The 14973-nt window shown below is 47.8% G+C and overlaps 1 protein-coding gene across 1 annotated transcript in view; it reads left to right on the forward strand.

Annotated features, from left to right (window-relative positions):
* The window catches only part of nbas (NBAS subunit of NRZ tethering complex), a 189008-nt gene that overhangs the window by 95921 nt on the left and 78114 nt on the right, over positions 1 to 14973 (forward strand). Inside the window, exons 42-43 of the mRNA XM_079571869.1 lie at positions 797 to 1020; positions 1181 to 1291. Of these exons, the coding sequence (XP_079427995.1) occupies positions 797 to 1020; positions 1181 to 1291 (335 nt within the window). The remainder of the gene's footprint in view (positions 1 to 796; positions 1021 to 1180; positions 1292 to 14973) is intronic.

The following is a 14973-nucleotide window of genomic DNA, read 5'->3' on the forward strand; positions in this document are numbered from 1 at the left end:
TTGGCCTGTTTTGTTACTCTTGCCTCTGCTAACGTTGAGGGGACGTCTAATGACAAAGCTGGAAGCAGAATTAATCTGAGACAGTGGCACACATACTGTAGTCGAACCTTTCCGGCAGCCGTAATTATCATATGCAAATAAGAACAACTAATAAATCATATCATCCCGCTGGGTGTTAACATACAAGATGCCAAAAATTCAAATTTAGGAGTGCATTTAATTAGGCAGATGTGATGAGAGAGGAGCCGGCTTCACCTCTCAATCATTGATGTACCTCACTGTCTTATTTCCCATAGGCCTAGCTGCTGCTGTTCAAGAGACTGTTAGCTGCATTTTCTTGGCACACACCTGAAGTGAGAATATTATTTTCCTATGGCTGTATTAAGGCCACAACTCTTTATCATGGAAAATTGGAGCCACTTCTGCTAATGGCCTCCATAAACATCATGTACAGTTGTATTTTTCCATCAGGTCAAACTAGCGTTCCAAGTACCAAAGCCATTTCACATCTTAAATGGTGCGCCACAGTGCCTCCCACCACCAATATGACTCAATAAGCAATAAGGCCTGTCATCCTCAGCACAGTACATAATAGAATAAATAATCTATACATGGAACTGGTGGGTCAGTGGTTTGAAATCAGAAAAAAGCCCAATTTAAGATTTTTTTGTTTTAATGTCCAGAAAATTGGACATTAATGGGTATAAATTGCATGATACACTTTCCAGCCCTCTGCGATCCCTGTAATGTGCCATGCTGTAACATTGTTATGAGCCACTTATTCTTCTTTTCACAGGCCGACCCAAAGGAGATGATCCGATTGGTCACACAGCACGTCTCCTCGTATTCGAGCTGGCCGGAGGAGATACAGAGACTGATTGAACAGTTGCATATGTACAACGAGCGGCTTATGGACTTCACCCAGGCCCAGGTCCTGCAAGGGCTGGGGCGAGGGGTGGACGTTTCGCGCTTCAGCACCGACGCAGACTACAAGAAAGAGACCATCCTCGGACTAACAGAGTACACATTTCACTTCGATTGACTATGACAGTATAATAGTTATATTCTATGGAGGCTTGTACGGTTGAAAAGGATAGTTGAAAGTGTGTGGGAGTGCGCTGCCTGCTTTATGAAATGCAACCTTATCATTATGTTTTCTCTCCCCTCTTATGTATTTCAGAACCCTGGATGATGGCGTGTACAAAATTGCGCTGTCTCTGGCAAAGCGTTACAGTGTTCCTCTGTGGGAGGTCTACATGACTCATATCGAGTTCCTATTTACTGATAGCGGGTATGTGCTAGACACACACACAGGCACCCAAACATGCAAGAAATGACTACACATGGGGCAATTTTCTGTACATTATGCTGGTTGAGAGTCATAGCCTCAAAGCCCATTTTCACAACACTTTCACATTTTTTTCCTTTGTTTGTAGATTGTCTCCACATTCTTCGTATTACCGTTGTTTCATTAGAAAGCGAGTGAGTTCAGTGAGTGTTGTGTGAGTGAGTGGTCGGAGGGTCTTAAGGGCACAGATTGGTGCACTTCAAATATGAGGTAAATTAAAAATATTTCCGTTGTGAGGGTCTTATGCTGGGTTTACACATAGGCATGATGCGTTACGATCATTTGTGACGTATCAGCTTGTGATATTCCTGGAGAAATTCACCCTTCACGATTCACCCTCTATTCGCGGAGTTCACAACGGAGCGAGTCCTTTCGTAGTGGTGGCCGTTGCGAAGTAGTAGTGCTTCGTAATTCAGCATGAGAGCATTCGTACGGCATTCGTAGTGCAGAATCACTGTTTTCACACTCAAAATTCATAGGATCACGCTGCTCTGAAAAGTACATTTTCGTACATGCAGTTGCTAGCTATACCAAAGAAAAGTCACACGAAGTCGGCCAATCCACGCTCCAGGCCAGGGACAGCACCTGCCGCTGCCGCTCCTCAGGGTGCTGAAGTTGTTCCTCCGGCTTTTATTCCTCCTGCGGTCGCTCCTCCTGATGTTCGGGAGTCGGAGCCAGAAGAGCCCAATGAGTCAGGGGAAAGCACAGCGGAGCAAGACGTCTCTGCTCCGCCTCCAACCCGGCGGAAGAAGATCACTCCTCGTGTTGTAGCAGGTCTCGCCAAGGAGCAAATGAGAATGGGAGCACTTGTACACCAAGCCGGTGGCTGTGCGGCAGTCGCTCTTGTCCACATTTGCTCGATTCTTGACAGATTTCTTGGGACACATCTCCCACCTTGCCTCCAGTATCTGCTTACACTGGAGTATGAATGAGATTGTGAATGGGTGCCTTTAATAGTGTTATGCCAATATTTTTTGTTTTAAGCTTTTGTTGTGATACTAACTACGTAGTATTGTTTTGAGAACATATATTACAAAACTACTTGCACTGCATTTTATATCATGTGAAATAATCAGGCTGCAGTGATTCATTGCTAGTGACCCAAAGTGTTCAAGAAGTTTGACCGGACAGACGAAAACTCATGAATGTAGCATTGTTTTTAGCAGCTTAAAGCTTAAAGCAGTACTATGTAACTTATTGACCTTAATAAATCCCTTCCGTTGTCCCTCTGGGGGTAATACAAGTGTTGATGGGATGATTGGGGGGTCTTTCATCTCCCCCTGGTGTCTCTGGCCAGAAAGCCACAATGGCAACTTTGCTGCCTTAGGGTCGGAGTCACCACTACACACTAATGGAATCACGAAGAAGAAGCTAGCAGGCTTACGTGCAAAGCTAACTGTCGGCTAGCGCCACTTAAATAGTATTTACAGCCAAGTTTGAGTGAAAAAGAATGATCTCCATCGTGTATTTGGATGTACAATATCCCTCTCTCCCTGTCTTTTCTATCATCGTAGTATTTACTCTCATGTACAATTTATGAGGAAAAAAAAACACAACATGCTACGACACCTGCAGTGGCGCTTATGGCCTCAAGGGGCAAGCTCTGCTTTAATAGGAAATGGGCTGAGACTCCGGAAGTTCCTTACAGTAGTGGACTTTCAATTGAAAGGTTTTTGCCGCAGCATTTGAGGCTTGTCATTTTACCTCCACGTGTTTGTCTTTGTTCTAAATATAGGTGCTTGCTCAAATAAAAACAATGAGCCAAATTGCTACCATTAACGGGTTTTTTAGTCAGCCCGCGCTGAATGCTATGGAGGGAGCCACCCTCACTTAGGCCATTGCTATTCTACAATCTATGGCAGTACCATACATCTATGCACTGGGTCTGACTGTAACTTTTGGAAACTCATCTTGTGCTACGAGTAAAGCATTGCAAAACTTAATCATGCTGTATTTTGGAATCACAGTACAAATCCTATCAGCCTTATTTATTGTCCTAGTAATGTATTGCAACAGCCCAGCTCTACAGTAGAATCTCATAACCAGAGGATCTTAGTTACAAAGCTTTGCAGAAATTCAAAATATCTTCAGAAAGCTAGAATGGCTTTGAAAGTAAGATTTTCTTTATATGGCTGATTTTGAATTGCCTAAACATATTTTACAATTTTGACAATATTTGCAATGATATAAATTACCCCAAAACACCCTAGACTGTTTAGTAGTGTCTTTTTGTGTTTTAGGAGCGTGTCACAGCCTATTTTCATAATTTACTGTATTTGCTCTGACTTCATAGCTCAGATTCTGACTAGCTCTGCACCTTTTACTTGTTTTAATAGAATGCCTTTTCAGCAGAGTGGAGACGAGAAGGGGCTGGCTTATGTGTGTGTTTGCATGCACCCGCGCCTGATAAATATCCCCGCGTCACATTCTGATATAAGGAAATGCTTTATGGACCTCGCTTAACCATAAATTTCCACCTATATCCCATTCAGAGCCCACCGTAGCCGCTTGCTTGTGTGTTGCGTTTCTCGCCCAAATCTCTGCATCATGATAAATGTGCGAAGAATATTCATACTGTAATCTTGACGGGAAGAATCTGCAATGTGGCTATCGATTTAACGGATGGATGGAGGCAGCGCTGATATAAATAGAGTGAAGAGGTGAAAAATGTTAGGGAAGTGATGCATACAAATGGATCTATAGGTAACACCAGGCTTTTATGTGTTTATTTGACGAGGCCGTGGGCACATTTAGACAGGAATTCTTGTTCCTCTTTTTACTAAACAAAATCTTATGTAGCTCTTTGAAAGTTGTATTCATTATAAGCGTAGTTTGCAGTGAACAGTGAAGCTCATTGAGTTAAATATTGATGAGAAATGGGGGTGAGATTAAATAAGTTTTGTACTTCCCACACCCTTTCAGGCCAAATTGGTGCTTATTGTTTTTTTGTATGTTAAGTAGTTTGTTGATGTTGGTACAACATGGCACAAACTGTGGAATTGCTTTGACTCACTTGTGTTCACTGTGAAATGTCATTTCCTGACATAAATAAATAAATGGAAATGTTTTCACTCTCTGTGGTGGTGAGCTTTCCCTCAATAGACTAATGGAAGCTTGACTGCCAGTGCCAATCTGCACCTGTAGTCCTTCGCCCACCGCCAGTCACCCACTGACATTCATATTTGGACAAGGTAGATGTATGTGTAAGGGAGATGCCGGACTGTTTGTCTCTCACCACAAATAGCTGGACTTAACTGTTCGAGCAGCGGTTCAGGGTTTACCTTGTCCATCAGAGTTCAGTCTCGTGATAGACATGATTAGTTGCAGATGTCTTAATGTCTGGCTCGAGGACCTCATGATTATATGCATGCACTGGTCGGAACTGGTGTTGAACTGCCAATTTACTGGATTTTCAGTAAATTAACCGATTTCCAGGCATTTGTTGCTTGTTATATCCTCAAATCCTTTAAATCCTAATACAACACAAACATATAATATTAACAGCTTATAAACCACACTGTTGGGTGAATTGGATTTAGAGTTAAGAGCTGACCACGTCACAGCATCATTGACTGAGTCTGTTAACACGTAATGACTGTTTAGACAAATCAATGCAAATCACTAGGCTCCAAACACAGTCAGCGGTTTTCTCTCCATAAACCCTTGTGGATGGGTAGGGAAGCCTTCTTGCACATGTAGTATGCAGTATCTGTATTTTAATGACAGCTCTTAAAGCAGTGCTAAGTAGCTTGTTGCTTGCTAAATCCTTTTCATAGTCTCTTTGGGGGTAATACAAGTGTTAATGGGATGATTGGGGGGGTCTTTCATATCCCCCTGGTGTCTCTGTGTCAGAAAACCACAATTGAAACTCCCCTGGCTCCAGGTCGTAGGCGCAATACACACTAATGGAATCACGAAGAAGAAGCTAACAGCCTAACGGGCAAAGCTATCTACCGGCTAGCGCCACTTAAACAGTATTTACAGCCAAGTTTGAGTGCAAAAATTGTCATATCCCTCATTCCGTTTGTCTTTTCTGTCAGAGTAGTATTTACTCTCACGGACAATTAATGAGTAAAAAACGCAACATGCTACGACACCTGCAGTGGCACTTATGGACTCTAGGTGCATGAGTTACTTAGTTCTGCTTTAAAGCATTTGAAAAACAGAGTTTGAATGATTCCTTTATGTCCCCCTTGACTTCAATTATCTATGCTTTAAGATTGTAGTTGTCAGTTGAAGGTCATCAAATTCTCTTTGGAAAGACCGGCAGATAATTACAAATATTTTATGTATTATTCATATATTTGTTTTAGTTTTTTGTGTTCGAAATCACAATCATATCACCGAATGTATTCAAGAGATATTGAGGTTGTGGTTAAAGTGCTTTATTTGTCATTATATAACTTTGTCATTAACATCATGCTGTAGCTCAATTCAGTTTAAAACTAAATATCAGGTGTTTTGCAAAAGGCGAAAATTGTGTCCCTGTGATCCACATTCAACCATGGGGGTTCAGCAGATAAAAACACTCGCAAACAAACAGCGGATGTGGCATTTTTCGTTTTTATCTGTTCTCACTGCAATTGTAAATTCTACACCGGTTGAGTTTCTGGTGTCACCTTTCCCTGGTGACTCTCATCTCTGATGCGTCAGGGCTTAGAAGGACAACTCAGACATGGTGCACCTTTTGAATCCCATTCACCTCTAGCCTGCCCAACCAACCCGCATGCCTATTCTTTTCAAAGATGCTATGGCTGTTTTGTTTTTGTCTTTAATTTTCTATGCTTGATGCTTTCTATATTTGCGTTATTCACTAGATATACCTCATATTCTTAAAAAGACTAGTCATACTTCTACCCCGTGACACTTTCACCTCTCCGAAAACTTGCAAATCCCAAATATCTCCCCAGAGTGTGAACGACTGTCACCCCCTTCGCTAAAAAGTTCTCCGATCTGTCAGTGTTTCACTTTTCATATTTTCTTATTAGATTCCGCTCTCTAAATTCTTATTCATACAAAAAAAATGGCAGAAAAGTTCTTGATGGATTATTTCTTTTCACCTCTTTAATTTGGAAGATAAATTGCAGACATTTTTAGTCGGCTAATTAAGATGCACTTTGTTGTTTACATCATGCTGTGAAAGGAAGGCATGCTATTTTGAATTATGTCAAATATTTTCACCAAATGAAGCCACCGCATGTGCTCAGCGCGCCGCGACAGTCCGCGTGTTTACCATGTTGATTAGGTTGATTAATTTCCTGTTATCACCGAACGACAGAAACTAAGGGGAATGATGAAGGGAGTGTACATCAAAGAAGTCTAAGCTTTTTTACGCACTCAAGATCGATGTTTCAAGCGCGCAAAGACATGCCAGGGATGGGAAGTTTCGGAATGAGTTCATGTTGGGGGCAGCGCATGCACATGATGGTTTTGGAGATGAGGTCGGACTGAGCCAGATTGAGACAATGGTGAAGGAGGACAGGTTAAGTGAGAGAGCCGAAGCAAACAGCTGAAAGGTGTTTTACTTTGGGCAACTTTGCCAAAACTTTTAGGTTCATAAAGTAGAGTATAAGGAAAAAATTTAAATATTTTTTTGTTGAAATAGGATCATTAGACAAGTCTTTTTGATGCATAAGTAGCTCGTTGTCGTTTTTGTTTCATAAAAATAGCTCATCATATGAAAAGATAGGAGACTCCTGCCTTACATTATGTAGTATACAAGTGTGTTGTCTTTCAGGTCATGTGTGTGCTCAGATACAGAAGTGTGTTTGCTCCAAACATATGATACTTGTTGTTTGCGATTAATTTTAACAGCTCTATGTAAAATCCAAGTTTCCTTTGGCTGATCTTTTGGATTTGACTCCCCTCATTTTCCATTAAGGAGGAGGGAAAAGCTGCGCGACAGATCGGGAAGTACAGTCCCTCCGGTGCTACATAGGGCCGTGGGAGGAGTTTCGGGTAGGGGTATATCCCTCTTTATATAGTGCGCTAATTGACTTCTAATTTTGGTGGTGGTGAAGATTGTAATTTGGTCCCAGCTCTGACAAATTCTTACTGCTTGGTGGTTCAGGTGTTGAAGCCATTGGTGCAAATTGGCAGATGTTTGTCAAGCTAAACCGTAGGAGTCAGAACAAGTGAATAATGCATATAATTGTACAGGGTTGTTCCGATACAGAAACAGTTGCTGGTATTGAATTTTAAGTCTTTGGAGTGGGAGAAAAACTTTGGCAGTTGATTTTCTCATCGGCTTTTACTATTTTGCATAATCATCCGTCAGCTCTAGGGTTTAGGCCTCACTGTTGATTTGGTTGTGACTGCTTAATGTTCTGTTGTAAACCCAAGTATAGAGTTATTATATTATTTTTCAGTTGCAGTGTTTAGTATGTGCTACACTGAACTATTATTGTTTTGTGTTGCTTCTGATTAGGCATCCCCGCGGTTCTGAAGTGGCCCGAGGCAGTGCTGCGCAGCCTGACTGTTAACATTACATTGTTGGGGTGAAGTGAGTCGGACCAGAACTGCGGCTCCTTTGTTCCCCGGCACAAAGAGCGTTTCCCACTCAGTTCACACATGGGCTATAAATGGCAAGAGTGGCATAGTTTGTAGTCGCGGCAGATCAGTTGGACACTTCCGGCAAATCTATCATAGCATTGCTCACTCTTCAGAGCTCAACTGTTGCAGCCACACGTCTAAGGTTTCTTGAAACATAATGAGAACATATTGTAAACCTTTTCAGACATTGTTGTTGTTGCTGTTTTTTGTAGGGTAGCAGGATATATTAGACTATATTAGCCTTTGAGCCAGGCTGAGATTTTGGGATTTGGCCTATTTCTGTCATGGTTTCAAGATGACAACAAGTTGATTTTGCCCATAGTACTGTTTTGACTGGCCTGCCAAACTACATGCTTTTTCATAAATATTTCAAAGACATAGTCTGGGAGCAAGCATGGTCTCAGCGATTTCCTGGTGGCCGTGATTGACAGACGGCATCAACTAATCAGAGCAACGCTAGATATGTCACAGCTACAAGCGGCAGGAAGCCTTTCCAAAAACGTCCTTATTTACGAGGAACGCTTCGAACGCTGTTTCTTTTCAAATTATTTAAAAGACGAAAGAGCAGAAGAAAACATCGTATCGAGAGTTACGTATGTTACTACGGTTCTATGAATCCCGGATGACCGCCAGAGGCGGTGCTGAAAGCACTGAATGTTCCCTTCGCGCATGCGCAGTTCGAGTAGGAATACCAACAACGTCACAAACTTGTGACCCTCGGATGACCAATCAGAGGCTATATAGCCCGATGACTTCCGAGGCTCTGTTCCTGCAGACTCCACTCGCGCGAACGCAAGGATCACGAGTGACAGAGAATCTCTGGCGGTCATCCGGGATTCATAGAACCGTAGTTACATACGTAACTCTCGTTCTATTTCATCCCTCCTGACCGCCAGAGGCGGTGCTGAAAGCACTGAATGACGAATACCAGCCAAGTCACGAGGAAATCCGACCACACACCTCAGGAAGCGGACTCAGAGGATCCCTGAAGAAGCACAGCATCCAGAGACTGAGAACCCGCCACATTCACCCTATAGAACCTGGTGAAGGTAGTGGAAGATGACCACGAAGCAGCATCACAAATGGCGTCCAGAGGCATCCCCCGCAAGGCAGCCCATGACGTTGCGACGCCCCTAGTAGAGTGGCACCGAACAGGAGACGGCAGGGGACGGTTCCCAGCCTCGTAAGCATGAGAAATCACCTCCACAATCCAGTGGGACAGGCGCTGCTTCGAGAGAGCACAACCCAGCCTAGCACCACCAAAACACACAAAAAGCTGGTCCGACTTACGTACACCCGCTGTGGCAGCAATATACGTCCTCAATGCCCTAACAGGGCACAACAACTCCGAACCTGACCCACCGGGTGAAGGTTCCAACCGCCCAAGCCGCAAAGGCTGATTGCAGTGAAAACGAGACAAAACCTTGGGGAGAAAGGCAGGGTTAGGCCACAACGTAACCCCAGAGCCATCAGGAGCCCACCTCAGGCACTCGGCACTAACAGACAGGGCATGTAGCTCACCAACCCGCTTCGCTGAAGCAATGGCCAGCAAAAATGCAGTCTTCAGAGATACCCACCGCAAGTCAGCACGAACCGACGGCTCAAAAGGAGGCAGCCCCAAAGCCGACAGCACAAATGGTAGATCCCAAGGTGGAGTCCGTGGGGCCACCGGCGGACGTAATCTCCGTGCACCCCTAAGAAAGAGAGACACAAGACTGTGACGCCCCAGAGGAGCATTGCCGACAAGAACATGGTGACATGATATTGCCGCGACATACACCTTAAGAGTGGAGGGAGTGCGCCCCTTATCCAAAAGTGACTGTAAAAACTCCAAAACAGTAGACACCGAACAAGAAACAGGGTCTTTACCATGAGCAGCACACTAACGAGAGAACAGCGTCCATCTGTTGGAATACATCCGCCGCGTAGATGGCGCTCTGGCATTTAGGATGGTCCTCCTGACAGGATCCGACATATCCGTCAGAGACCCCTCGGATCCCCCAGTGGCCACACCCACAGCTGCAGCCGATGCGGCGCGGGATGCCAGATCCTCCCGCCCAACTGAGAGAGAAGATCCGCCCGGTCGGGAAGGCACCATGGCTGGCCGTGGCAAAGACTGTACAGTAGTGGAAACCACGTCCGCGCCGGCCAAAACGGGGCCACCAACAACACCAGGTGACCCTCTTGGAGAATCCTCTGAAGGGTCGGCATAATCAGAGGTATCGGCGGGAAGGCGTACAGCAACGTTCGAGGCCAGGGGTGAGCAAAGGCATCCTGGCCGAGGGAGCCCGGCTCCCTCAGGGAAAACCACAGAGGACAGTGCGCCGTGTCCTGACTGGCAAAAAGGTCCACCCCCGCTACGCCAAAAATGCCCCAAATTGACCGCACCACCTCTGGGTGGAGGCGCCACTCCCCCGGAGGACACCCCTGACGGGAGAGGAAATCCGCAGACCGGTTCCACACCCCCGGTAGGTACACTGCCCGCAGGCTGGACAGACGAGAGGCAGCCCATGTAAGGAGGTTCCGTGAAGCCGCCAGAAGCTCCGCGGACCTGGTGCCTCCCTGGTGATTTACATGATACACAGCGGTTGTGTTGTCTGAGCGAATGAGCACATGCTTCCCCCTCAGATGAGGCAGAAGGCGCCGTAAGCCCTGGTGCACCGCACGGAGCTCGAGCACATTGACATGGTCGTTGCGCTCCCCTAGAGACCACAGACCGTGGGCCGCCCTGTGCTGCCACACGGCGCCCCAGCCTGTACGGCAGGCATCCGTCGTTACCACCTCCCTGCGTGACACGACAATGCCCATGGGTACCCCGCTGAGTATGTAGGCCTCGTTCCGCCATGGGACAAGAGCACACAGGCACCTCCACGACACACGAAGCTTCCGACGCCTGTGCAGTTTGGGGTCTAAACGGAAACCATTCAACCATCTCTGAAACGACCGCAGATTGAGAAGCCCGAGAGGGACAATACGGGACACTGAAGTCAGCATGCCCAGGAGGCGTAGAAACGTGACATAATGCAACAACCTCCCTAATCTGAACCGACTGAGTAGAAGGAGGATATTGCTGACCCGCGGAAGCGAGGGGCGAGCCAACATGGTGGTCGTATCCAGGGTCATACCTATGAATGTCGCAGTCTGTGAGGGGATCAGACAACTCTTCTCCAGATTTACAGTTATCCCCAGCTGAGCCACGTGTGAAAGAAGAAGGGACGTGTGTCGAGCCACCAGCGCACGAGAGGGGCCGCAAACCAGCCAGTCGTCTATGTACGGCAGAACCAGCGCTGCCGTCACAAAGCGTGTGAACACCCTCGGAGAGAGAGAGAGACCGAAGGGGAGCACTCTGAACTGCCAGTGTCGCCCTCGATACGCAAACCGGAGGAATCGCCTGTGCTGAGGCGAGATGGGGACATGGAAATAGGCGTCCTTGAGGTCTATGGAAGTGAACCATTCCCCCTCGCGGACTGACTGTACAACCTCTGCGGCGGTCAACATATGGAACGGAAGCGCTTTCAAGAACCGGTTCAGTCCCCGCAGATCCAAGATGGGTCGAAAACCGCCTGTCTTTTTCGGAACAAGGAAGTAAGGAGAATAAAAACCCCTGGGTTGCCGCAGAGGATTCACTTCCTCGATGGCACCTTTGGCCAGGAGGACAGACAACTCCTGATCCAGTGCCAACGCTTTTGCCGGGTCGCTGATGATGGTCATTGCGACCCGACGTGAAAGAGGAGGCCGGCGTCGGAACTGCAGCTTGTACCCCTGGGTCAAGGTAGCAACCACCCATGGATCCAAGCCATGAGCAGCCCAGCAACTGAGCTGCTCGCTGGTGAAATATCCGACTACCGGCCGGAGACCCTCATCTCCTAGCCCCCTGGCCCCGTGGGAACCTGGGGGCGCGACGGGAACGATCAATCGGTTGTGCCCGACCCGCTGGCGCACGGGAAGAGCCACGAAAATCCCCGTCCGGCCTCTGCCGGGTCACAGGCTGGCGAGAACCGTCAACAACAAGGTAAGCCCGAGGCGAGAACCGAGGTCTATGGGGAGGAGGCGGCGGGCCCCCGAAACGAGGAGGAGGCATGGCCCTATTAAGGCCAGACAACTGCTGGCGGGTCTCACGAGCACGAATGGTCCTCTCCAGCGCCTCCAGCGCAGCCGGCCCAAAAAGCACTCCAGGTTCCACTGGAACACCCCGCAGAGTTCTACGGCACGCCTCCGTCAGGGGTGACTGTGCCAGCCATACCTGCCGACGAGCCTGGCACAAGAAAGACATCATTCGGCCAAGTTCCCGCGTCAAAAGGGCAAATGCCTGCAGCGCAGCATCACTAAACCCAACTGAACTGGCAGGAGAGCCGCCCGCAGGCAATGAAGCAGAAAGGGCAAACATCAAATGCGCCAAGGAGTTCCCAATGCGACCAGCACGGGCGCCAGCATTATAGGTCCTAGTCAGCAGATCGTCCGTGACACGACATTGGGGTCGTGGGCAACGAACATTCGGGCGCAGCGCCTCCTCGGGAGAGACAATCAGGGAAGCAATGGCCGGCTCAACCGCAGGCATGTGCTCCAGCCCGGCCTGATCAGCACCCTGCATAGCCGCCAACGCTCTGCCATCGGCCGAAAGGCGAGCAAAGGCAGTAGGTTCCCTCCAGCATGCATGTAATTCCGTCAGATACTCTTCAGAAGGCGGGACGGTAAAGGTGGAAGGCGGCCGCCCACGCCTAAAAAAAAGCACTACCCGGGGCAACTGCATCTGGCTGTGGCACCTCCACCTGGAGGCTCTGTAGTGCCAACCGCAGGACAGACTGCATCGAACTGTCCTCAGCCTCAACCAGCGAGCCCTGGTCAGAACCACGAGAGCCCGCCACGGAAACCTGCGAGGCGGCATCCTCACAGTCCTCCGAAAAAAGAGATACAGAAGCAGCCAGTGAAAGGACGTCATCCTCAGGGGGAAGGACAGGCATGGTCCGAGAAGACCCACTATCCTCCGACACATTGTCCAACTGGCGAGCCTGAAACATGGACTTCATCTCAGCCAGTTCAGCCGACAGCCGCTCGACCTGCGAGGAGAGAGCCCTGTCCTGCGCAGCCTTCTTCTTAGGGGGAGCCGCCAAGGCGGCCTCACCTTTACGCTTGGAGCGCCTAACTGGGCCCGGTGCAGCCAGCGCCTCTAGGGGCAAGTCGCCGCCAGAGGAAACCTGTGCCAACCGGGCCAGTCGCACTGCCCTAGACATGAAGCTGCAATTCATGCACGGGTCATCAGAAAGCCCCTCTCTCAAATGATCGGGCCCGAGACAGACAGGACAGAGGTCATGGCCGTCATCAACCTGGAGTGAGGCGCCACAGGAAACACAACAGTGACCACCATCCATGGCAAAAAACGGTGTCTCGTTAGGAAGGACAAAACACACGCTAAGTCACGAACCGGGGGAAGGCGGCGCACACGCAGCCTACCCGGCCAGGGAAGTAAGAAAAAAAACAACACAGCACCAGAAGGCTGAGCAGTCACTCTGAGTTCAACCAACTCACAAAATTCACACCATAAACTGGGGGAAGAGGCGCGTACGCAGTCTGCACCAGTAGAGGCAAAAAAACAAAAACAAAACAAAACACAAGGTACTCACCAAGGGCAACAAAAAACAACCACGGTAAAATAGAAAGGGCCGTGGTGAAAAAACTGCAGTCAGTCGGGGGAGGAGGGCTCACCCACGAAAATCGTAGCAACCTAGCTAACCACACGTAGCCGGCGGAGACAAAAAACCCCAACGCTACACAGAAATCAGGCTATACGGAGCACACCCAGCCTAATTTCCAACCGCCATAAGCTGGGGGAAGAGAGCGGACACGCTGTCTACCCAGCAAAGGCAAGAGAGAGAGAAAACCCCAATACACGTACCTGGGAGGGCAAGAAAACAAACGATGAGTAGCGTCGCAGCCCTTGGAGGGCGGAGAACCCCGCTCCTCCGACACAGCAGTCGCAAGGCTACCGGCGACGTACGTAGAATCACAGAAAAACAAAAAAACAGTAGTAGTGTGCACAATAGCTTAAACCAAAGCAGTAGACACACCTGCAGTACCAACTGCGCGCGAGAAGAAAAAAGGAACAGAGCCTCGGAAGTCATCGGGCTATATAGCCTCTGATTGGCCATCCGAGGGTCACAAGTTTGTGACGTTGTTGGTATTCCTACTCGAACTGCGCATGCGCGAAGGGAACATTCAGTGCTTTCAGCACCGCCTCTGGCGGTCAGGAGGGATGAAATAGAACACTCGCCGCGCACGCCATCTCTATTGTTTTGGTAGAGTGCGGTGACGGCTTCCGCCTCTTGGGGGAATGGAGTCTCTCCTCTCGGTGCGTGATTGGACCGATAAGCTGCGAGGAGCTGTCCAGACAGTTCTTCTTTTGAACAGAAAGGAGGAGTGTCTGGCAGGCCAGACGAAATACTGTTGTTTGAGATTTCGTTTACACCGTACTGTGTCAGTGTTGTATATATTTATGTGGTTTCGTATCCGAGTGAGTCACACTAATTATTTTCTGATTGAATATGAACAAAAGTCCATTAAAGCTCGATTAACAGATCATGGAGCTAATGAACAGAAATTTTGCTATTCCTCAGAATTCAAATTTTAAAGAAGAACTATGTAACTTGTTAACCTTAAAGGGGGGTATTATGCAAAATCGACTTTTTCAAGCTTTACATCATGTTATTACGTCATTCCCTCATAAAAAACATGCCTGAAGTGTTGCCTTGGCACATTCATGTATTTTTGAGTAATCTGTAAAAACTCTGATGGCGGCCATTTTAGGGATAGGTTTGCCTGTCCTCCTAGGAACGCCCCCACCTCCTGGAGACGCCTCTGAGCTTTCGTCACCAGCCGAGTAACCAACCACTGCTCCTCAGCAGAACCCCTCCCCACTGATGCCACAGACAGCGTGTGGAGGGGGCGTGTCGGAAAGGGTCAGAGGTTCTTAAAGAGACAGAGGCCTATGTCAAGACATTCGCTACAGCCATTTTGAGAGAGACATTTTATACAAGGCAGTTATTCTAATTTACTGCATTTACAGACCAACAGAAGTG

The sequence above is a fragment of the Gobius niger genome (assembly GCF_951799975.1).
Source record: "Gobius niger genome assembly, chromosome: 15".
NCBI lineage: Eukaryota > Metazoa > Chordata > Actinopteri > Gobiiformes > Gobiidae > Gobius > Gobius niger.